The sequence below is a fragment of the Dicentrarchus labrax genome, unplaced genomic scaffold (genome assembly GCF_905237075.1).
Source record: "Dicentrarchus labrax unplaced genomic scaffold, dlabrax2021, whole genome shotgun sequence".
Classification (NCBI taxonomy): domain Eukaryota; kingdom Metazoa; phylum Chordata; class Actinopteri; family Moronidae; genus Dicentrarchus; species Dicentrarchus labrax.
The window spans coordinates 271772-297570 of NW_026136716.1; the positions used below are offsets into that span (position 1 = coordinate 271772).

Consider the following 25799-nt stretch of genomic DNA (forward strand, 5'->3'; position numbering starts at 1 on the left):
AATATAGTACTGTGATATAGTACTGTGATATAGTACTGTAATATAGTACTGTGATATAGTACTGTGGTACTGTGATATAGTACTGTAGTACTGTGATATAGTACTGTGATATAGTACTGTGGTACTGTGATATAGTACTGTAATATAGTACTGTGATATAGTACTGTGATATAGTACTGTGATATAGTACTGTAGTACATAGTACTGTGATATAGTACTGTGATATAGTACTGTGGTACTGTGATATAGTACTGTAATATAGTACTGTGATATAGTACTGTGATATAGTACTGTAGTACTGTGATATAGTACTGTGATATAGTACTGTGGTACTGTGATATAGTACTGTAATATAGTACTGTGGTACTGTAATATAGTACTGTGATATAGTACTGTGATATAGTACTGTGGTACTGTGATATAGTACTGTGATATAGTACTGTAGTACTGTGATATGGTACTGTGATATAGTACTGTGGTATAGTACTGTAGTACTGTGATATAGTACTGTGATATAGTACTGTGGTACTGTGATATAGTACTGTGATATAGTACTGTAGTACTGTGATATAGTACTGTGGTACTGTGATATAGTACTGTGATATAGTACTGTGGTACTGTGATATAGTACTGTAATATAGTACTGTGGTACTGTGATATAGTACTGTGATATAGTACTGTGGTACTGTGATATAGTACTGTAATATAGTACTGTGATATAGTACTGTAGTACTGTGATATAGTACTGTGATATAGTACTGTGGTACTGTGATATAGTACTGTAATATAGTACTGTGATATAGTACTGTAGTACTGTGATATAGTACTGTGATATAGTACTGTAGTACTGTGATATAGTACTGTGATATAGTACTGTGGTATAGTACTGTAGTACTGTGATATAGTACTGTGATATAGTACTGTAGTACTGTGATATAGTACTGTGATATAGTACTGTGATATAGTACTGTGGTACTGTTATTTCTGATCCAGTCTGTTGTTTCTATCTATGTTTGTGATCAGGATGCTAGTTCATATTTCTGTATCAATAATACATTATTGTCTGACCTCTGATGAACTTTGACCTCCAGCCTGAGAAGGATCTTCATTTCCTGTTGGAGACAAACAATGAGTACAAAGGCCTGCTGGGATGTTTCCCAGAAATCATTGCTGTACACAAGGTACTGTAGTATTAGTACACACTGTAGTATTAGTAACAGTAACAGTAACAGTGTGTAACAGTGTGTGTGTGTGTGTGTGTGTGTGTGTGTGTGTGTGTGTGTGTGTGTGTGTGTGTGTGTGTAGGCTGCAGTGAAGGAAGTGGATCGTTTGGTTTCTGCAGGAAGAATCAACAGCAACGACAGAAAGTTCATGAACCAACGAATCAGCTGCATGAGCTACTCACTGCACGGTAACACACTGTACACACACTGTACACACACTGTACACACTGTACACACACTGTACACACACTGTACTACACACTGTACACACACTGTACTACACACTGTACACACACTGTACACACACTGTACACACACTGTACACACACTATACACACACTGTACACACACTATACACACTGTACTACACACTGTACACACACTGTACTACACACTGTACACACACTGTACTACACACTGTACACACACTGTACACACACTGTACTACACACTGTACACACACTGTACACACACTGTACTACACACTGTACTACACACTGTACACACACTGTACACACACTGTACACACACTGTACTACACACTGTACACACACTGTACACACACTGTACACACACTGTACACACACTGTACACACACTGTACTACACACTGTACACACTGTACTACACACTGTACACACACTGTACACACACTGTACTACACACTGTACACACACTGTACACACACTGTACACACACTGTACACACACTGTACACACAATGTACTACACACTGTACACACTGTACTACACACTGTACTACACACTGTACTACACACTGTACACACACTGTACTACACACTGTACACACACTGTACACACACTGTACACACACTGTACTACACACTGTACACACTGTACTACCCACTGTACTACACACTGTACACCACACTGTACACACACTGTACTACACACTGTACACACACTGTACTACACACTGTACACACACACTGTACTACACACTGTACTACACACTGTACACACTTTACTACACACTGTACACACTTTACTACACACTGTACTACACACTGTACACCACACTGTACACCACACTGTACACCACACTGTACTACACACTGTACTACACACTGTACACACACTGTACTACACACTGTACACACACTGTACACACACTGTACTACACACTGTAATATACACTGTACACACACACTGTACACACTGTACACACTGTACACACTGTACACACTGTACTACACACTGTACACACATTGTACTACACACTGTACTACACACTGTACACACACACTGTACACACTGTACACACTGTAGTACACACTGTACACACTGTACACACTGTACACACTGTACTACACACTGTACTACACACTGTACACACACTGTACACACTTTACTACACACTGTACACACACTGTACACACTTTAACACACACTGTACACACACTGTACACACACTGTACTACACACTGTACACACACTGTACACACTTTACTACACACTGTACACACTTTACTACACACTGTACACACACTGTACACACTTTACTACACACTGTACACACTGTACTACACACTGTACACACTGTACACACACTGTACACACACTGTACACACTGTACACACACTGTACACACTGTACTACACACTGTACACACACTGTACACACACTGTACACACACTGTACTACACACTGTACACACTGTACTACACACTGTACTACACACTGTACACCACACTGTACACACACTGTACTACACACTGTACACACACTGTACTACACACTGTACACACACACTGTACTACACACTGTACTACACACTGTACACACTTTACTACACACTGTACACACTTTACTACACACTGTACTACACACTGTACTACACACTGTACACCACACTGTACACCACACTGTACTACACACTGTACTACACACTGTACACACACTGTACTACACACTGTACACACACTGTACACACACTGTACTACACACTGTAATATACACTGTACACACACACTGTACACACTGTACACACTGTACACACTGTACACACTGTACTACACACTGTACACACACTGTACTACACACTGTACTACACACTGTACACACACACTGTACACACTGTACACACTGTAGTACACACTGTACACACTGTACACACTGTACACACTGTACTACACACTGTACTACACACTGTACACACACTGTACACACTTTACTACACACTGTACACACACTGTACACACTTTACTACACACTGTACACACACTGTACACACACTGTACTACACACTGTACTACACACTGTACACACTTTACTACACACTGTACACACTTTACTACACACTGTACACACACTGTACACACTTTACTACACACTGTACACACTGTACTACACACTGTACACACACTGTACACACACTGTACTACACACTGTACACACTGTACTACACACTGTACTACACACTGTACACACTGTACTACACACTGTACACACTGTACACACACTGTACTGCACACTGTACTACACACTGTACACACTGTACTACACACTGTACACACACTGTTCCACACACTGTACACACACTGTACTACACACTGTACACACACTGTACACACTTTACTACACACTATACACACTATACACACTGTACACACACTGTACACACTTTACTACACACTGTACACACTGTACTACACACTGTACACACTGTACTACACACTGTACTTCACACTGTACACACTGTACTACACACTGTACTTCACACTGTACACACTGTACTACACACTTTACTGCACACTGTACTACACACTGTACTGCACACTGTACACACACTGTACACCACACTGTACACACACTGTACACACTTTACTACACACTGTACACACTGTACTGCACACTTTACTGCACACTGTACTACACACACTGTACACAGTGTACTGCACACTTTACTGCACACTGTACTACACACACTGTACACACACTGTACTACACACTGTACACACACACACTGTACTACACACTGTACACACACACACTGTACTACACACTGTACACACACTGTACACACACTGTACTACACACACTGTACACACTGTACACACTTTACTACACACTGTACACACACACACTGTACACACACACTGTACTACACACTGTACACACTTTACCACACACTGTACACACACTGTACACACACACTGTACTACACACTGTACACACTTTACCACACACTGTACACACACTGTACACACACTGTACTACACACACTGTACACACACACTGTACACACTGTACTACACACACTGTACACACACACTGTACACACACTCTCATACACACTGTACACACTGTACTACACACACTGTACACACTGTACACACACTCATACACACTGTACTACACACTGTACACACTCTCATACACACTGTACACACTGTACACACTCTCATACACACTGTACACACTGTACACACACTGTACTACACACTGTACTACACAATGTACACACACTGTACTACACACTGTACACACACACTCTCATACACACTGTACTACACACTCTCATACACACTGTACTACACACTGTACACACACACTGTACACACTGTACTACACACTATGTGTACTACTTACTTACTTCCTTACTGTACTAAGCAGGGTTGTAACCATAGCAACCTGTCTCCTACAGCTGAGATGAACCATTTCCATAGCAACCGTATCTATGACTACAACAGAGTGATGCAGCTGTACCTGCGGCAACAGGTGACCTTCTACCAGCAGGTGAGGAGGATGGGGGGGCGGGGGGTTGCAGGTAAACAGCTCTGTGACGACATAATCCCCTCTCTGCTCTCTGATTGGTCAGATCGCTGACAAGCTGAGAGGAGCCCTGCGCCAGTTCACCACACTGTGAGGATGACATCACCGATGACATCACAGCCTAATGATGTCACTGTTACATTTCTAAAGTTTTTAATATTGCTAATTGATTGATTGATTGATTGATATAACATATTGCTTGTTTTCACTGAATTAAACTCGTCTTTGTATTAAAAGTGTTTATTTTTATATCCTCACTTCACACCAAACTCCATTTTAAGTTCTCTTATTTTAAGGTATAATATATAGATAATGTTTCAATAATATTAATAATAATCGTTAAGTTAAATTACCTGTCACTTTGGTCACATGATACACTACTTTATTAATCAATAATTAGGCGTATAAATCACTGAATGTTTTTGTTAAACTGTCATATTCATAGTGTTTCTACTTCACAACTTTATGTATATATAATGGATTAATCGTTGGTATCGACACAAACCTGCAGGGCAAGTGGACATTTAATTTGTGAATTTCTGAATGTAGTTTGGTTTGTTTTGACCTGTATGAACTGTATATTGATCGATACCTGGAGGGAAATACACCTGTATGACCTCTAGATGTGTCCATGCTGCCACCTGGTGGCTGAGAACTGAACTGCAGTGTTCAGAAAACTAAATCTTTTTTTTTCACTTGTGTTTTTTCTTGTAAAATTAAAATATATGAAAATAAAAGTTTCAACATTCGTCAATATGTGAGAAATATTTTTTATTACTGTAAAACAAACTAAACACACTTCGTAACATCTAAAAAGTATAAAAACTAACACATTAGCGTTAGCCTCTGATAATCACTTTAATTGACCTTTCCTAAGCCCCGCCCCTTTCAGAAGCTCACTCAACTTTCTTGTACTTAGATATGCTATGTGCTAGGCTAATGCTAACCACATTCTAATGTTAGCAGCACACAGATGGAGCTGGCTAACAATTGATAGCTAGCGTTTTGCTAACATTAGCTAACTTAAGACGTATATATATTAGCCTAGCATGTAGCATATCTAAGCACAGAAGAAGAGGAAGTTGACTGAGGCTTCTTAACTGTTATTGGAGCACAGAGCAAAAAGGGGCGGGGCTTATGGACGGTCAATACACAGCTATTGGCACTGTCATGTGATGTGATTGTTTAAATAAAGATTTTTGTTGCCCTCTGACCTTGAAGGCCTCCTCCTCCTCCTCCTCCTCCTCCTCCTCCTCCTCCTCCTCCTCCTCGCTGTACACCGGCTCCATTCGCGACAGTGATTGGATGAACTCGGCGGGGGTCAGTGGCTGGAGGCGGAGCTTCTTCAGCCTGTGGGGGTGGAGCACTGAGCGGATCGCCTGCAGGATGTGACCCTGGGTGAAGCCATCGGTGATCTTAGCCAATGAGCTAAGGTCCAGACTCGGACCTGGCTCCGCCCCCTGACGGCGCAGCAACTCCCTCCACAGGACTAAAATGGGAAATGCTCATGTTAGCATTAGCATCAACTTTAGTGCTAATATAGCATTTTATAACGTCACAGTGTCACAATGCTAATGTTTAAAGACAATCACAGGTCTCAGAAACACGTGTTAGCATGTTAATGTGCTAATTAGTGCTACCAGGGCAGCACTGTTGTTACATATTAACATCTTAGCATGTATGTTAAAATCTAACATAGCATTAACACATAGCATTAACATGCAGTCTAATGCAAAATATGCTAGTGTGTTAGCCTGTTATGCTAATATGAGAACATGCTAATGTTAATGCTAATTTAGCATGTTATCATTCAATGCTATACACTTGTGCTAACTAAATAGCATGTTAGCATACAGTCTGGGGTGAACTGACCCAGCCTGCCGCTGTAGTCCGCTCCGGGGATCAGGAGGATCTTCTTGAAGACTTTACACAACGGTTTGTCGTCGGCATCAAACGGTCTTCGAGTGGTTCCAATAAGCAGAACCTGGTCTGCCGGGTTCAGGGTCTTCAGAGACTTCAGGAGGATCTTCCTGAACCTCCGAGGATCAAACTGGAAGACAGACCCAGGAAATGTCAAATATAATATTTTTATAAACAGGAAGTTTTAATAATATTTATTTTGAATTATTAAAATGTTCTGTGTGATGGAGGGAAGCAGCCGGCAGGGGGGAGCACAGACTCAACAGACCTTCAGAATAAAAGCATGTTTCCTGACCTATCTTGTTTTCCTCCTGAAGATTTTCTCGCAGTCTTCGATCCAGATCACCGACGGCTGCTCAGCTGCTACCTGACAGGAGACAGCACGGACCAATCAGAGCCCAGAAACTGCTGCTGATGTCACACAGTTAGACAACCAGGTGAACGTCTGCAGCCGATTAATCAACTGATCAATAGCTGATAATGCACTGATAATCGAACCTGGAAAGGTGAAGTTCAGCCTGGAATGTTCCAGGATTTCCAGGATGTGTAAGATGTTGGAAAATGGATTCCAGACTTACCTTGAAGACCAGGTGTAGTAGGTAGGAGGCTCCTCCCCTGCCGATGTACCTGCTGCTCAGGTAGAACAGGTGAGCTCCACTCTCACTGCAGACAGCATGAACCAACGTCTTCTTCCCGACAGCGGACGGACCGACGAAGAGCACCGCCCTCAATGCCGGGAACTTCTCCAGGACCGCCACCTGGGAGCCTGGTGGGACGTCAGTTATTGATCAGTTCTTGGTGAGTTATTGATCAGTTATTGATCTGTTCTTGATCTGTTACTGATCTGTTATTGATCTGTTATTGATCAGTTCTTAGTGAGTTATTGATCAGTTATTGATCTGTTATTGATCTGTTATTGATCTGTTATTGATCAGTTATTGATCAGTTCTTGGTGAGTTATTGATCAGTTATTGATCTGTTATTGATCAGTTACTGATCTGTTATTGATCTGTTATTGATCAGTTCTTGGTGAGTTATTGATCAGTTATTGATCTGTTATTGATCAGTTCTTGGTGATTTACTGACTAACCAAGAGGCAGGACTGGGTACAGAGTGATGAGTTGTCTGACATCAGACAGAGACGGCGTCGGTTCAATGTTCAACTGTCAGAGAGTCGAGCCCAGGTAACTGTACTCACCTGGAGACAGACAGACAGACAGACAGACAGACAGACAGACCACCAAAATAAGACTGCAGTTACAGCTGTCTCCCTGCAGAGGAACCCTGTTTGTTTATTTATTATTATTATTTATTATGTATTTGTTGTTGTTACCGATGTAGTCTGAGAGCTTGATGTTCATTGGTTGGATGAGTAAACCCTCCAGAATAAGCTCCTCACACAGAGACTGCAAAGACCTGAGAGACCAACCAATCAGAACTCAGAACACAGAGACAGGAACCAATCAGAGCCCAAAACACAGAGACAGGAACCAATCAGAACTCAGAGACAGGAACCAATCAGAACTCAGAGACAGGAACCAATCAGAACTCAGAACACAGAGACAGGAACCAATCAGAACTCAGAGACAGGAACCAATCAGAACTCAGAGACAGGAACCAATCAGAACTCAGAGACAGGAACCAATCAGAACTCAGAACACAGAGACAGGAACCAATCAGAACTCAGAACTCAGAGACAGGAACCAATCAGAACTCAGAACACAGAGACAGGAACCAATCAGAACTCAGAGACAGGAACCAATCAGAACCAATCAGAACTCATAACACAGAGACAGGAACCAATCAGAGCCCAAAACACAGAGACAGGAACCAATCAGAACTCAGAGACAGGAACCAATCAGAACTCAGAACACAGAGACAGGAACCAATCAGAACTCAGAACACAGAGACAGGAACCAATCAGAACTCAGAACACAGAGACAGGAACCAGAACTCATAACACAGAGACAGGAACCAATCAGAACTCAGAACACAGAGACAGGAACCAATCAGAACTCAGAACACAGAGACAGGAACCAATCAGAGCTCAGAACACAGAGACAGGAACCAATCAGAACTCAGAGACAGGAACCGAATTGAACTCAATTGAATTAATGTTAAATGTTAATGTTAAAGAGTTCGGTCTAGACCTGCTCTATTTGAAAAGTGTCCTGAGATAACTTCTGTTATGAATTGGCGCTATACAAATAAAATTGAATTGAATTGAATTGAATTGAACCAATCAGAACTCAAAACACAGAGACAGGAACCAATCAGAGAGAATGTCCCAACAGGTAAACTCACCTGTCTGCTGTCAGGTCTTTCTCTCTTTTCTTCTTCTTGGTTTTCTTCTTCTTCTACAAACAAAACAAAGTTGCATTCAGTGTTTGTTGAGACTCTGCCCATCTGGGAGGTCCAATGCACAGAAACAAACGCCCACTGATCAGGAGGAGCCATTTAGTGACCCTGACCTTTCTGTCTCCTTTCTTGGTCGTCTTCTTTTTGTCAATCACCGATTTGAGGTTTTTTAGCTCCACCCTGATCAGCTCGTCCACCTGACAAACCAAACGCACCCACAACTTTAAACAACAGGCACCAGCCTGGAAACCTGGAATAATATCCTGGAACATCAGCCTGGAAATATCCTAGAGATTACACTGTAAACAATATTAAATTATCAGGCTGTAAGAAATCAAAAACACTGTAAAAAATGACTGCTGATGATTTTACTGTAAAAATAACAACCCAAACATACACTGTTAAAAATACCCTGTAAAGAATTACAACCAGGTTTAAACACTGTTAAAAATACCCTGTAAAGAATTACAACCAAGGCAAACACTGTTAAAAATACCCTGTAAAGAATTACAACCAGGTTTAAACACTGTTAAAAATACCCTGTAAAGAATTACAACCAGGTTTAAACACTGTAAAAAATACCCTGTAAAGAATTACAACCAGGTTTAAACACTGTAAAAAATAACCTGTAAAGAATTACAACCAGGTTTAAACACTGTTAAAAATACCCTGTAAAGAATTACAACCAGGTTTAAACACTGTTAAAAATACCCTGTAAAGAATTACAACCAGGGCAAACACTGTAAAAAATACCCTGTAAAGAATTACAACCAGGGCAAACACTGTAAAAAATACCCTGTAAAGAATTACAACCAGGTTTAAACACTGTTAAAAATACCCTGTAAAGAATTACAACCAGGTTTAAACACTGTTAAAAATACCCTGTAAAGAATTACAACCAGGGCAAACACTGTTAAAAATACCCTGTAAAGAATTACAACCAGGTTTAAACACTGTTAAAAATACCCTGTAAAGAATTACAACCAAGGCAAACACTGTTAAAAATACCCTGTAAAGAATTACAACCAGGTTTAAACACTGTTAAAAATACCCTGTAAAGAATTACAACCAGGTTTAAACACTGTAAAAAATACCCTGTAAAGAATTACAACCAGGTTTAAGCACTGTAAAAAATAACCTGTAAAGAATTACAACCAGGTTTAAACACTGTTAAAAATACCCTGTAAAGAATTACAACCAGGTTTAAACACTGTTAAAAATACCCTGTAAAGAATTACAACCAGGGCAAACACTGTTAAAAATACCCTGTAAAGAATTACAACCAGGTTTAAACACTGTTAAAAATACCCTGTAAAGAATTACAACCAAGGCAAACACTGTTAAAAATACCCTGTAAAGAATTACAACCAGGTTTAAACACTGTTAAAAATACCCTGTAAAGAATTACAACCAGGTTTAAACACTGTAAAAAATACCCTGTAAAGAATTACAACCAGGTTTAAACACTGTTAAAAATACCCTGTAAAGAATTACAACCAGGTTTAAACACTGTTAAAAATACCCTGTAAAGAATTACAACCAGGTTTAAACACTGTTAAAAATACCCTGTAAAGAATTACAACCAGGTTTAAACACTGTAAAAAAATAACCTGTAAAGAATTACAACCAGGTTTAAACACTGTTAAAAATACCCTGTAAAGAATTACAACCAGGGCAAACACTGTAAAAAATACCCTGTAAAGAATTACAACCAGGTTTAAACACTGTTAAAAATACCCTGTAAAGAATTACAACCAGGTTTAAACACTGTTAAAAATACCCTGTAAAGAATTACAACCAGGGCAAACACTGTAAAAAATACCCTGTAAAGAATTACAACCAGGTTTAAACACTGTTAAAAATACCCTGTAAAGAATTACAACCAGGGCAAACACTGTAAAAAATACCCTGTAAAAATTACAACCAGGTTTAAACACTGTTAAAAATACCCTGTAAAGAATTACAACCAGGTTTAAACACTGTTAAAAATACCCTGTAAAGAATTACAACCAGGGCAAACACTGTAAAAAATACCCTGTAAAGAATTACAACCAGGTTTAAACACTGTTAAAAATACCCTGTAAAGAATTACAACCAGGTTTAAACACTGTTAAAAATACCCTGTAAAGAATTACAACCAGGTTTAAACACTGTTAAAAAAATGTCATTAGACAACCCTGTCAATCAACAACACACTGTAAAAGAAATGGATTCTTCAGATGTTTTGACTCACCTGAAGTCTGACTTCCTGTTCCACTTCCTGTCTCATTACCTCTCTGATCAGCTGAATATCAGCACTCTGCTGACTGTCGTCACGGCAACGCCACACATCTGGACACACAGAAACAGGAAGTGTCTGTGAGTGTGAGAACCTTTATTTTCTCAGGACAAGACAGGAAGTGTTTGGATCCACAAACGCACTGTAAAAAAAAACTGATCCAGGTGCAGCCGACTGACTTCCTGCTGCTGACAGCTCCACTTCCTGTTTGTAAATGTCACTTCCTGTGTCAATCTAATCCAATCAGAGAGCAGCTGGTCAATCGGATCACACGATCAATAAGCAAACAGCGAAATTAGTTTATTTACGATTGAAGATATAACGTTTTAAATAAGGTTTTATTTTAAGTGATCATCTATTGATTTTATTTTGTTGAAGCTCCTCCCCCTCCTCCTCCTCCTCTTCCTCTTCCTCCTCCTCCTCCGCCTCCTCTTCCTCCTCCTCCTCCTCCTCCTCCTCTTCCTCCATATTGTGGGTAATGGTGTCCGAGCAGGAAACAGGAAGTTGAACCCACGCAGGAGGAAGTGAGAGCAGCTGGGAAACATTGAATCTGTAACTTTATTGTCACAAACAGGAAGCAAACAAACAAAAGAACCTCAAACTGATCTGAGACCAGATCCCAGACAAGACAGACTTCAACAGACCTGATCTGTAGACCTGGATCGGGTCTGTTGTCATGGAAACTGACCTGAGTAGATTTTGTTTCCTTCTACGACTTCAGACAGGAAACAGCAGAGAGGTCCTCCTACAACAGAACACAACAGACCACAACAGACCACATCAGACCACAACAGACCACATCAGACCACATCAGAACACAACAGACCACAACAGAGCACATCAGACCACATCAGAACACAACAGACCACATCAGACCACAACAGAACACAACAGACCACAACAGAGCACATCAGACCACATCAGAACACAACAGACCACATCAGACCACAACAGACCACATCAGACCACAACAGACCACATCAGACCACAACAGAACACAACAGAACACAACAGACCACAACAGAACACAACAGACCACAACAGAACACAACAGACCACAACAGACCACATCAGACCACATCAGACCACATCAGACCACAACAGACCACAGGGGTATTGCACAAAAGTAGGATAAAGAAATCCAGGATAATTGAGCAAGCGCGGCTTGACCTAGCCTGCTCGGTGCATCCTGGCTTAATTGGTTGCACGTTTGCCGAGCCAGGATTAAAAGGTGCGGCTATGTTAAGCCAGGTGTAGATAGTCGGGATAAGTGCGTGTTCACGGCATACTGAAATAGACCTCGCGATCGCTCACAGAATCACCGATAGGAACATGGATAAGCTGAACAACAGCTGCTGATGGAGTTCTATGAAGAGGTGGAAGATATCATAAGAAAAAAAGGCAATACCAATGCCATAATGAAAGAAAGAGAGAAAGCCTGGCAGACAATAGCTGACCGGCTTAATGCTTAAGTAGTCCAAAACTGTACAATGAATAAACAGTGCTCCACTGGAACTGTCATCATTAGGCTCCAATTAAAGGACTAAAGGAGTTACTTTAAGTCCACTAATCAACTGTTGTACACTTTGCTTTAAATGTGGCAAGTAGAGGTGCATGTTACTTAAATGTAAAGTATGATTAAGTGCAAACAATTATCCACAATGTGTGTCATTTAATTTATTTTTATCTATTTTATCTTTCTATCCTTCATAAAGAACAAACTTGTCTGGCCATAAAAGGACCTGGCAGCAAGTTAAAGTTAAATACAAGAACATTTTGCAGGCTGGTCAGTGACTTTAAAGTAGATAACAGTGAATAAATGAGGTGAATAGATTAGGTGTCTGCTGACATGTTGAATGTCTGTATGATTGTAGCAGTTTAATAAAAAGCCCATAGAACTGGCACAGGGGGGCCCACCAAGCCAGGATATGTGCTGCAAATGGTTCCTTTATTGAGGTTCTCTGCATCCCCAACAGAATAAAGGAAGCTCCCACTTGCAGAACATCTCACTGTAACACAGACCATCTGTGGTACAGTGAGAACATGGCTTCCTGCCGTCTGGTGCTGTATTTTTGGACCCAGCAGCCTACATAAATATCTTAGTCCATCACCTGAGAATCTGTATCTCTCAATGAGATAGTCCTCTCCAACAGCCAATGGGTCTGACCTGTCCCAGAAGACTCTTTCATGACTAAATGCTCGTCTGAGGATTAGGGCTTCCTCATCCAGTACATCCTCCAAGAAAGGGCAAGCCATTATGAAGAGGGAACAGGTGTGAATAATATATATATATATATATATATATATATATATATATATAGATATATATGTGTGTGTATATATGTAGTGTGTGTGTGTGTGTGTGTATATGTATATTATGGCATGCCGTTTAGGAAATTAAGCTTTGAATATATAGAATGAAACTTTGAATATATAGAATGAAACTTTGAATATATGGAATGAAACTTTAAATATATAGAATGAAACTTGACTGGTCATCAAGGCACTGCTGCCATCTTGTAGAAGTGAGAATGAGTCAGTCAGGAACCTTGTGGCAGCAATACTGCCATATTCCATATATTCAAAGTTTCATTCTATATATTCAAAGATTCATTTCAAACTTAAACGGCATGCCATAATATATATACTATATTGCCCTTGTCACAGATTTCATTGAAAACAGCTTTGCAACTTCATCAGCTGTGTTTTGTAATCTCAATTACTGCAATAAACACATATTTATGCAATTTGACAAGCAGTCTTCATTAGCATAGCAATATAACACTTGTCCTGAGTAATAATACTACCACTTGAATCAATATAAAAAGACTGTTGCAATTACAAACAGCCAACAGATTTAAATGAAATGAGAAATTACAATATATATGTAATATTTTAATGCAGGATAATTAAAATGATGCAACATACATAGAAAGACCATGGACATGCTGTAAAACACATTAATTCCTCACAGGATTGACGATGGAAATACAGGAGAATCACTAGGATTAATCTTAGCCTGGCTGTTAGCCTGGTCTGGAGCAGGCTAGCTGCAGAGAATAAATCACCATAGTAACTTGGCCGGGATAAGTTTAACCTGCTTTCATGCAACCGACTTGAGGCTAAATTCAGCCAGGATAACCAACATATCCCGGGTTAATCCCTTATCTTGGTTTTGTGCAATACCCCTCAGATCAGACCACATCAGACCACACCAGACCACTGCCCTGCATCTACAGCACTGACCACTGCCCTGTATCTACAGCACTGACCACTGGCCTGTAGCTGCCCTGTACTCTGTAACTTGTTATTATTGTCGGTAGAATTGTATGAATTGTTACACACACACCGACACACACACACACGTGTAATGTTGATTTATGTACAATATTCCCAAACTGAGTTGGAATCCAATTCAGCACTGTAGAGCTATGACCCGTTCAGTGCATCAGGCCACGCCTTCAAAAGTTCTGTAACCAATTACAGATAAACAATAATAGATAGGTCTTGTTTGGCTTAATCTGAATAATGATTGTAGTGATTCTGGTGAAGACTGGATCAAATATGTAAGACATTTATAATCACTGTGGACTCATGGTTTGACCGATCTGAGCGCTGTGAAAAACCTATAATATCTGCAACACTAATAATATATATAGTATTATTAATATATATACTAATAATATATATATTAATAATACTATATATTAACACTATATATATATATAAACCCATATAAAACATATTTAAACTCTACTTGTACAAAGTCAAGACTTTCTAATGTATTATTTTATCAGACTTTTTTATTATTGATGAATTGATTATTGATTACTTCCTGAGTCATTTTCAATGACTAACTTATATGCAGCCAATCACAGCTCAGCATTTCACGGTCTGCAGGAAGTGCAGGTCCGCTGTCATGGAAACACTCACACACCTTCAGCTCGGAAACGTCACCGTCACAAATCACAGCTCACCTGTGTGACGTCATCGCGGGACTGAGACAGAGACCTGGTGCACGTGGCGAACCTCCAGATCCCAAAACCATCCACAGGGACCACAGGGAACCACTAGGAACCACTAGAACCACTAGGAACCACTAGAACCACTAGGAACCACTAGGAAGTACTAGAACCACTAGAACCACTAGGAACCACTAGAACCACTAGGGAACCACTAGGAACCACAGGGAACCACTAGGAACCACTAGGACCCACTAGAAACCACTAGGAACCACTAGAAACCACTAGAACCACTAGGAACCACTAGAAACCACAGGAACCTGATCTGGTTTCACTGGTTTCTTCCTCTCATGCTGGGAGAGTGCTCTGCAAGGATTTATGTCCTCCTCCTCCTCCTCCTCCTCCTCCTCCTCCTCCTCTTTATTTGTTTGTTTGTTGAAACTTTATTTAAAATGTTTATTCTTCACATTTTAGGAACTGATTGTTTATATTTGAACTTTTAATCTAATAAAACTAAAGAATCTCTCACACTGAAATTAATGCGCGCTGTTTTTTGGCTCTATTTTACGCACATCCCTCCGCAGGATCTGGACGTCACGCATCTGTAGCGCTTTTGTTTGCGCATTAAACGGAGCTCCGCACATCCTTCAGCTTCATTGTCCCGCAGCTGAAACCGCAATAAATCACCGCAGAGCTGCTCTCTGTGGGCGTTCCTTCTTCTCTCTCTGCTGCTTGTAAAACTGCAAACACAAGGGGGACTTGCTCAGTCCGCCTCACAGTCTCCACTGACTGAAACTGCCCCAGGACGTGGATTTATCCGGGACCAGCCTGTGGAGCTGCACACTAACTCTCCTGTTGGACTTGTGAGTGCTCTCAACTCTTTAAACGGCCACAATCTGAATGGAGTTTGACTCCATCTCGCATGTTTCTGCAGGTAGACTCGATTCGTTCCGCTGTCCGCCAGACTCCCTTTAAAAATGTGTCGTTTTTAAAGTTTTCACAGGCAGGCAAATGTACGTGCTTCTGTGGGAAACCTATCAAATGTTTTTGGTAATCAATAATGTCCTCTAATGTGTTCGGCTCTTAAATGATACAACAAACATCAATATTTGACTGATGTTGCAGTAAGAAAGTTATAGAGTGCATCACTTTAGTAATAAATACGTTATAAACTCTTTACAAACAATCTGGTCCGATGTTTGTCACTGTGTAAAGACTACAAGTCGGACTCCCTTTGGAAATGTGTCGTTTTTAAAGTTTTCACATGCAGGTGAATGTGAATGTTTGTAGGAAAACTGTTGAATGTTAGAAGTAATCAATAATGTCCTCTGATGTGTTCGACACATTAGTCTTCATATTTTAATCTGATTTCAGCTCCTAATCTTAAAGTTTTAAACTTCTTCCAAAGTGATCCAGATACTGAAACACATCTTTAAATCTAGAGATTTTTAAACGGAGTTCGGCGTGTCCGTCACTGTCGTTGACGGTGTATTAGGGTCACACTGCTGGTTTTTATGGTGCGTTCAGGAGCCAACAAACTGGTTTGAAGTTAACATAATCAGTTCGTGAACGCACCACAAAGAGTAGCATCAACATATAAAACTGAATAACTACATACGTTTATTTTGAAAGTTTATCAATTAAAATAAATTAAATATAATAAACATTAAAGAATTTAGTTTGAAAGGATCATCTGTCTTCCTCCTCCTCGACTCAGCCACTAATTGTCTCTCTGGTTCATCTCGACAGTAAACTTTTATTTTGAAGGTCGTGACCTTTCAGTTTAAAGTCTCCTGTTGAGTTTTTGTTTTAGACTTTGGTCCAATAAAACTGAGTCCTCTTCCTCTTTTGTTTCCTCCTCCTCTTGCTCCCAGTTATGAGCTCAAAAAGAAACTTTGAATTTACTATCTTATATTTCACAATTAAGATTTCTTACTTGTTTCTCTATGGGAACACATTATAGATTCCTTAAATCAAGAGATTTCTGAATGGAGTTTGGTGACAACGTGATAATTCTGCCCTCAACAGATATTAAGTTATATTGAAATCAATCACGTTATTAATTAATGGTTAATAATTATATTAGTTTGTTGATGGAAACAGGAAGTTGAAGCACTTTGTGTAAACCTTCAGATTTATGTCCTCCAGTATTGATCTCAGTATTGATCTCAGTATTGATCTGGGATTATCACTTCCTGCTTATTGTTCCATTCGTCTGTTGTATGAATGAAGTCTGGATGGTTTCACCTCCTCTGTCCTCCGTATGTCTGTACATCTGTCTGTCTGTCTGTACGTCTGTACGTCTGTCTGTGTGTGGTCTCACTACAACCAACAGTCTGTGAGTTTTATTACCTGCACTCACAGAAGCTTCATTGTAAAAATAACGTCAATAATCAGCAGCTGAACTAACAGAAAATAACTCCTAAAAATAAAGTTATTTTCTGTTTTTAGCTTTAATTTGACATAAAATCTGTAATTGTTTTGTCTTTTTAATGTTTAATTAAAGATATTTAAACTGTTGAACAATGAGCTATAAATACATTTGCAGCAGACGGCTATTATTATTATTATTATTATTATTATTATTATTATTACAATAATTATTGCTGTTTACACTGATAAAAACTGTATTTGGACAGTTTATAAACAACATTTATTCAATAATAAAAAGAATAATAGTTGTAAATAAGGAAATTACAGATATTCAAATTTCTTTTAATAATAGAAGAAGAAGAATTTTATTTATTTCATTTTACAGTGTTTAACTAACAATAATGTTTATTATCAGTTCGTCTGGGTGGACTTTTTTCAGTTAATCAATTAATTGATTGATTGGTGATAAACACATTCATCATGTTTGAATGTTTGTCAACAGCCAAAGTCTGACTGGTTGTGTTACTGATTTAATAATAAATAAATAAATAAATAAAGCGCCCTGAGGCAGAAGACCCTTTAGCATACAGGAAGTAATGTAATAATTATTAATGAGTCTTCCTGTCTTCCAGGTGTTGAGCTCGCCGTCATGAGCCTGAGCGCCAACGACCTCACCGAGCTCATGGAGCTGTGGGAGGAACTAAACCTGACCGCCGTCGGCGACCACTACAACCTGTCCCACGTGGAGACGCTGCTGTGTTCAGGCGCCGTCAGCCACGCCGCCTTCCTACACGTCCTCTCCGTCCTCTACATCTTCATCTTCCTGGTGGGCCTCGCCGCCAACGCCCTGGTGGTCTGGGTCAACCTGCGCACTGACAGGAACCGCTACGAGACGCACCTGTACATCCTGAACCTGGCGGCGGCTGACCTGTGCGTGGTGGCCACACTGCCGGTGTGGGTGACCTCCCTGCTGCAGGGCGGGGGCTGGCCCTTTGGAGAAGCCGTCTGTAAACTCACTCACCTGGTCTTCAGTGTCAACCTCTTCAGCAGCATCTTCTTCCTCACCTGTATGAGTGTGGACCGCTACCTGTCCGTCACGCTGTTCGCCAACGCCCCCGACAGCCGCAGGAAGAAGGCGGTTCGGCGGCTGATCTGCATCCTGGTATGGCTGCTGGCACTGGCGGCCTCCGTCCCTGACACCTACTTCCTGCAGGCGGTGAAGTCGCCGCATTACGACGGTGCCGTCTGCCGGCCGGTGTACCCGCCCGACAACCCTCGAGGGTGGATGGCGGGAGTCCAGCTGAGCTTCATCGTGCTCGGCTTCGCCATCCCTTTCCCCGTCATCGCTGTCTTCTACCTGCTCTTGACGGCGGCGATCCCTCCCAGCTCGGACCAGGAGCGCCGTGTCAGTCGGCTGCTCATCCTCGCCTACATCGTGGTCTTTCTGGTGTGCTGGCTGCCGTTCCACGCCGTTCTCCTGCTGGATACCCTGTCGCTGCTCAACATGCTTCCCTTCAGCTGCCAGCTGGAGAACTTCCTGGATGTGGCACTGCACCTGACGCAGTGCTTCTCGCTGGTCCACTGCTGCATCAACCCCGTCCTGTACAACTTCCTCAACAGGAACTACCGCTACGACCTCATGAAGGCCTTCATTTTCAAGTACTCCACCAAGACCGGGCTCGCCAGGCTCATCGACGGCTCTGAGACCGAGTTCTCAGCAGTGGACAACAGCCTCCCAAACTCGTCTTAAGACTTATTGTTCCTTGAAGCCACGACCCTTCTTCGTTGTTCCTGGTGGATCCATCTTGGACCACATCAGCACCCTGAGAGTCCACCAACCCGAGAGTCCACCACCCTGAGAGTCCACCACCCTGAGAGTCTAACACCTTGAGAGTCTATCAGCCTGAGATTCCACAAACCTGAGAGTCCACCACCCTGAGAGTCCAACACCTTGAGAGTCCAACACCTTGTGAGTCTACCACCCTGAGATTCCAACCCCCTGAGAGTCCACCACCCTGAGAGTCCAACCCCCTGAGAGTCCACCACCCTGAGAGTCCAACCCCCTGAGAGTCCACCACCCTGAGAGTCCAACCCCCTGAGAGTCCACCACCCTGAGAGTCCAACCCCGAAGTCCAACCCCCTGAGAGTCCACCACCCTGAGAGTCCACCACCCTGAGAGTCCAACACCCTGAGAGTCCACCACCCTGAGAGTCCACCACCCTGAGGGTCCAGCACCCTGAGGACTTCTGGAGAACATGAATCCATTGGCTGGATCAGTTTCAAAATAAAAACTGTGTTTCTGGGACTGTGTTGACTTGTGAGGACCTTCAAAACCATGAAAACTAGTTCCTGTTAGCCAACAGCTAGCTAACCTGGTAAAATTATCTAACGTTTGGAAAGCACAGCGACGTAACGATGTGGCTTTATGGTACCCCCTTTCCACCAAAATGAACCTAGTGCTAGTTCTGGTTCTAGTTCTGGTCTGGTACTAGTTCTGATTCTAGTTCTCGTTCTAGTTCTGGTCTGGTGCTAACGCTGGTTCAGAGTTGGTTCAACTTCAGAACCGGTTCTTCCACCGGCTGCGTCAGTACATCACTGTACGTCTCCAGTGTTAGCTATTATTAAATTTATCACATTGACCTCTGACCTCGAACAGTCCTGATCGTCAGAACTTTAGTTCACCGCCACATAAAACCACAGAAGAAGAGTGGTAACAGGTAAATGTTTTGGCTGTATGTAAATATGTTGATACCTTTAAATATTTTATATAATAATAATAATAATAATAATAATAATAATATGTATATGTATATGTATATAATGTTTATCATGTATATAATGTATAAATATAATGTTTATAATATGTTTGTTTTAATGTTTCCTGTTGGAGTAAAATGTTAAATGTGTTTAAATCTCAGATACTGGTTCACCTGCGATCAATAAATCTTATTTATTCCCACAGTCTTCTCTTACTGAAAGAATACCCTTTATCTTTATAGATTAATGATCAGAATACACTGTATCTTTATAGATTATTGATCAGTATACACTGTATCTTTATGGATGATATTGATCAGTATACACTGTATCTTTATGGATGATATTGATCAGTATACACTGTATCTGTATGGATGATATTGATCAGAATACACTGTATCTTTATGGATTATTCAGTATCACGTACTGTATGGACATATTGATCAGACACGTTCTTTGGGATGACAAACTACAGGATATTGATCAGTATACACTTTAGCTCTGTGGGTTTTTTTTTTTTTTTTTTTTTTTTTTTTAAAATATTTTTTTTTTTTTTTTTAAAATTAAATTTGGGAAAAATGGCGGCCCTTTAGCTCGTGTTTCTAGAGTTACGTGTTGTTATGAACACGTTAGGAATTGTTAAAATGTGATATTTCTTAAAGGGAGTTTGGTGCAGGGAGCTTTTAGTTGGATTCAAACTGCTGATATGGATCATTGTTAACGTTTAGTCTCCACTACAGAAACACTAGCTAACTGCTAAAGGCTGATCAGGTTGATTAATGCTTTAATAATGGGAGTACTGATCACTGATCAGGCCGATCAGGATCATTATCAAATAATTGTACTAACTGCTGAAAGCAAGAACACAATGAAAACTAATATTTTCAATATAATCAATAATCATAATTAATCATCGATAAACTGAGCTTTGTAGTGAAAGAGCAGCTTAATTGATCATGAAGTTTACTGGAAGAAAGATTTTTGATCTCTGTTGAGCTTTAACTTTTTAAAGATTGAGAGTGTTGAAATTTTTAAAAGGTCGACTTACTGTGTTTCCATCAGGATGAAGAACAGGGTTTGGTCCCTGAGAGAGAGAGAGAGAGAGAGAAAGAGAGAGACAGACAGTACCTGTTCACAGGTGGTTTTTAGACGAATGAGTGTGTTTACCTGTTTGAGGTCACACCTGTGTGATCATCAGCTGCAGGTGTGACAGCCTCAATCACAGAGCTGTGAAATGACAGAGAGGCGCCACTCTGACTCACAACACAGACACTGAGCTCACAGACAGGCAGACAGACAGGCAGGCAGGCAGACAGGCAGATTTACAGACAGGCAGACAGACAGACAGGCGGGAAGGCGGGCGGGCAGGCAGGCAGGCAGACTGTGAATATCTCTTTTAATAAAACAGAGAGATGAGAACTTCAAACCAAACTCTGCTCAAAGCTTAAAATGAGTAAATTCTGAGTTCTGCAGAGACACAGAACTGAAAGGATTTAACCTCCAACAACAACTGGTCTGAGCACGCTCAGTGGCAACAAGGAGAGTGAATGGAGGTGAAAGTCTTTAATGAACATCAGCCAACAGGATCCAGCAGGGATTACACTGAGACCTCATTCTGGACTCGTTTCCATGACAACCAGAGCAGCGCCAGGCCAAGAAAAAAACAAAAACAACCCTTCTCACCAAACTCTATTTAAAAAAGTCTGGTTTTAAACTCCACTTCTGTCTGAGCACTCAAACCTAAAATAGGGCCCCTACTGCCCCCAAAATCCTCCACTGGCCCCCACTGGCCCCCACAATCCTCCACTGGCCCCTACTGGGGATACAAATACTCTGTTACAATGTTATCAGTGGCGGACTTGCCATCGGGAGCACCGGGACATTTCCTGGTGGCCTGGCGGCCGAACTGGCCCGCTCAGTGATTGCCGATGGTCAGGACCACGGGGTCGCGTTTGATTTTGAAATAAACAATCCGTCGTGCGGCTCATTAGGGTATCTGCCTCGCTGAAGCTCACACAGACAGAGCAGCAACGTTGGGCACAAACACACACCCCCCCCTCTCTTTTTCTGAGGCTCTCTGTCACAGCACTGCAGGCAGATACACACACACACACACACACACACACACACACACACACACACACACACACACACACACACACACCAAGTCGCGCCCCGTCCCCCTCCTCTCTCCTCCCTCACCTGTAGTTCTACATGCTTGAAAAATGGACAGAGATCGACAGCCCAAGAGGAAAGGTGGAGCAGAGAGGGAGAGGCTTAAAAGGCTAAAGGCACTGGCCACAAATGCAGCGAAGTACTGAAAAAATAACTGACATGTTTGTCAGTAAGGGAGCAGGTAAGACATTAAACACTAGTGGTGACAACAGACACACAACCAGAGCCTATCCAGCACCACTAGCTTAATGAGGAGGTTAGTTCCACTTTGTGGAAGCTGATGGGCTAAAACTGACTTAATAAAACAAATGTTTTAAGTTGTAACAAAGGATATTGCAGTTTTAGAATATGGTTAACTAACATAATAAATTATATGAATATTGAAATCCTTGTATTATATTATTTCATTTAACCTTTATTTAACCAGGTAAAACATTTATTTTGTAGGGGAAGAAAGAGAAAAATCTGTGTGTGGGCGCATGTGGAGCCTTTGCTTTATTATTTTACACTCTTACATCAGTAGGCGCCCAACCTAACTCACTCTTGGTGTTTTGTGTTAATTGGGTGGTGGTGGCCTGGGATGGTATCAAATTCCCGGCCTGAATTATTGTCCCAGTCTGTCCCTGAATGTTACTGTAGTAAAAGTACTAATACCACAGAGTACAAATAATCTGTTACAATGTTACTGTAGTTCTGTTGTAGATTTCAAGCAGAAAACTACATGGATTCATCTTCATCTTCATCTTCAAGGAAAAATGAAAACAGCAGAAGAAAAAGATCCAATCTCTTCTTCTCTGGTCTCAGGTCGGTTCTCCGCCAATCAGACGTTTGGTCTCCAGGTAACCATGGAGACGGAGAGTCTGCTACAGGATGTGAGGAATGTGCTGACAGTAAACACGACCCTGCTCGGGGTCAAAGGTCAACAGAGAGCTGATTATTCACAGGGAGGTGTTCAGTTTGCTCGCTGAGGTCTTCTTCTGTGGTGGTAAACTGCAGCAGGGTCAAAGGTCACAGCTCTTAATTTAAACTGAGATTGCACCCAGTCTGATCCTCGGATCTGCAATGTAGACAGAAGTCCATTCAAAATCTACTTGTTTTAAGAAGTTGTCTCTGAACTGGATTCCACCACTGAGAGCAGGAAGTGTTACGTCTAATGATGAAAGATTTTCTTCTTTTGTCTGTTTTTAAAACAATAAAGAAGTTTATTTTTCTTTTGTCTGATCAGGTTTGAGTGTTTTTAACCAACTAATTAGATTGAAAATCAGGATTTTATTGCATGAAGTCTGGTCTGACTCCACCAGAGTGTGCAGACGTTCACACAAAGGTTCCACTCAATCCTGAAGGGTTCCACTGTTCCTGAAGGGGTTCCACTGTGTCCTGAAAGGGTCCCAAAGGGTCCTTGAAGAGGTTCCAGGACAAGAGGCTGTTTCCATAGAGCTCATAGAGTGGGTCCTTAAGATGTTTCCAGGAGCCTCTGGGAGTCTCAGGGGTCATTTAAAGGGTTCTGGGAAACGTTCTTGGGTCCCTAAGAGGTTCCAAGGGTTCTCAAGAAGTGTTAAATGTTCCTTAAGAAGGTTCCATAGGGCCTTGAAGAGCCTCCATGTGTCCCTGAGGGGTTCAATGTCTCCTCTGAAGATCAGAAATGAACAGAAAGCAAAGAGCTGAGAAAGAGAGTTCAATCCAAACTGTTTACTGTGCTCATAAAGGAAGAGAGAACTCATTCTCCATTAGAGTGAATGTGATCAGTGTGTTATTGCTGTAAATGGAGCTCCCCCTGCTGACTGTCACACAGAATGCAGGTTGAACACACTGTCATATTCAATTCAATTCAATTCAATTTTATTTGTATAGCGCCAATTCATAACAGAAGTTATCTCAGGACACTTTTCAAATAGAGCAGGTCTAGACCGAACTCTTTAAAACAATAATTACAGAGACCCAACAGTACCACCATGAGCAAGCACTTGGCAACAAGGGCAAGGAAACACTGCCTGTTAAAGGGCAGAAACCTAGGACAGATCCTTCGGCTCTAGGTGGGTGGTCGTCTGTCTCGACCAGTTGGGGTGAGAGAGAGAGAGAGAGAGAGAGACAGAGAGAGAGAGAGAGAGCGAGAGACAGACAGACAGACTGGTGCACAGCAACAACAGTATTGGTAATGGCAATCTAGCAGGACCATGGCAGGAGGCTCCACCAGGATCGATAAGAACCTGCGAGACGAGAAAGCACAAGAACTCCGGGGAAGAAGTGAAGTGAACTCTTGAATGTGGTGAGGGTGTCTGCCTCCCGAACCACAACTGGAAGCTGGTTTCACAGGAGAGGAGCTTGGTAACTGAAGGCTCTGGCTCCTGTTCTACTTTTAGAGACTATAGGAACCACAAGTAGCCCAGCATTCAGAGAACGTAGTGTTCTAGAGGGGTAATAGGGTACTATGAGCTCTTTAAGATATGAAGGGGCCTGACCATGAAGAGCTTTATAGGTGAGGAGGAGGATTTTAAACTCTATTCTACATTTTACAGGGAGCCAATGCAGAGAAGCTAGTACAGGAGAGATGTGATCTCTTTTTCTAGTTCCTGTCAGTACTCGTGCTGCAGCGTTCTGAATTAATTGGAGCGTTTTAATGGACTTATTGGGGCAACCTGATAATAAAGAGTTGCAGTAATCCAGCCTTGAAGTAACAAATGCATGGATTAGTTTTTCTGCATCTTTAGTCAATCATTAGTGCTGAGTAATAGGCTCCTCTGGCATTACGGAGGGCCTTTCTATAAGTTTTAAGATTATCATGCCAAATTGAGCGATATTCTCATAATTTGGAAGAGCGCCATTTCCTTTCAGATTTCCTAGCTATTTGTTTTAACTGGCGGGTTTGGTGGTTATACCAAGGTGCTAGTCTCCTATGTTTTAATAATTTCCTTTTTATAGGAGCGATAGAGTCTAATGCTGATCGTAGTGAGCCTGCAGCA

The 25799-nt window shown here is 41.3% G+C and overlaps 2 protein-coding genes and 1 pseudogene across 7 annotated transcripts in view; 2 read left to right on the top strand and 1 right to left on the bottom strand.

The window, feature by feature from the left end:
* The window catches only part of LOC127378816 (sorting nexin-9), a 24966-nt gene extending 19196 nt beyond the window's left edge, over positions 1-5770 (top strand). For 5 of the 6 annotated variants that reach the window (XM_051428084.1, XM_051428087.1, XM_051428085.1 and 2 more), the window contains 4 exons: positions 1092-1181; positions 1306-1411; positions 4889-4980; positions 5063-5770. In XM_051428084.1, coding sequence (XP_051284044.1) covers positions 1092-1181; positions 1306-1411; positions 4889-4980; positions 5063-5110 — 336 coding nt within the window. In that variant the 3' untranslated portion in view covers positions 5111-5770. The remainder of the gene's footprint in view (positions 1-1091; positions 1182-1305; positions 1412-4888; positions 4981-5062) is intronic. The other variant, XM_051428086.1, reaches the window with a different exon arrangement.
* Positions 5771-6097: 327 nt separating this feature from the next.
* On the bottom strand, positions 6098-9566 carry LOC127378940 (dynein regulatory complex protein 11-like; annotated as a pseudogene).
* A 6597-nt stretch (positions 9567-16163) lies between these two features.
* Positions 16164-20866, top strand: ackr3b (atypical chemokine receptor 3b). The gene is made up of 2 exons (XM_051428138.1): positions 16164-16397; positions 18540-20866. Exon 2 carries the CDS (start codon positions 18557-18559, stop codon positions 19655-19657), a length of 1101 nt encoding a protein of 366 aa, XP_051284098.1. The 5' UTR covers positions 16164-16397; positions 18540-18556; the 3' UTR covers positions 19658-20866.
* Positions 20867-25799: the final 4933 nt, after the last annotated feature.

Coding starts and splice junctions, on each gene's coding strand:
- ackr3b (XM_051428138.1), top strand. CDS start 18,557: ATGAGCCTGAGCGCCAACGACCTCACCGAGCTCATGGAGCTGTGGGAG.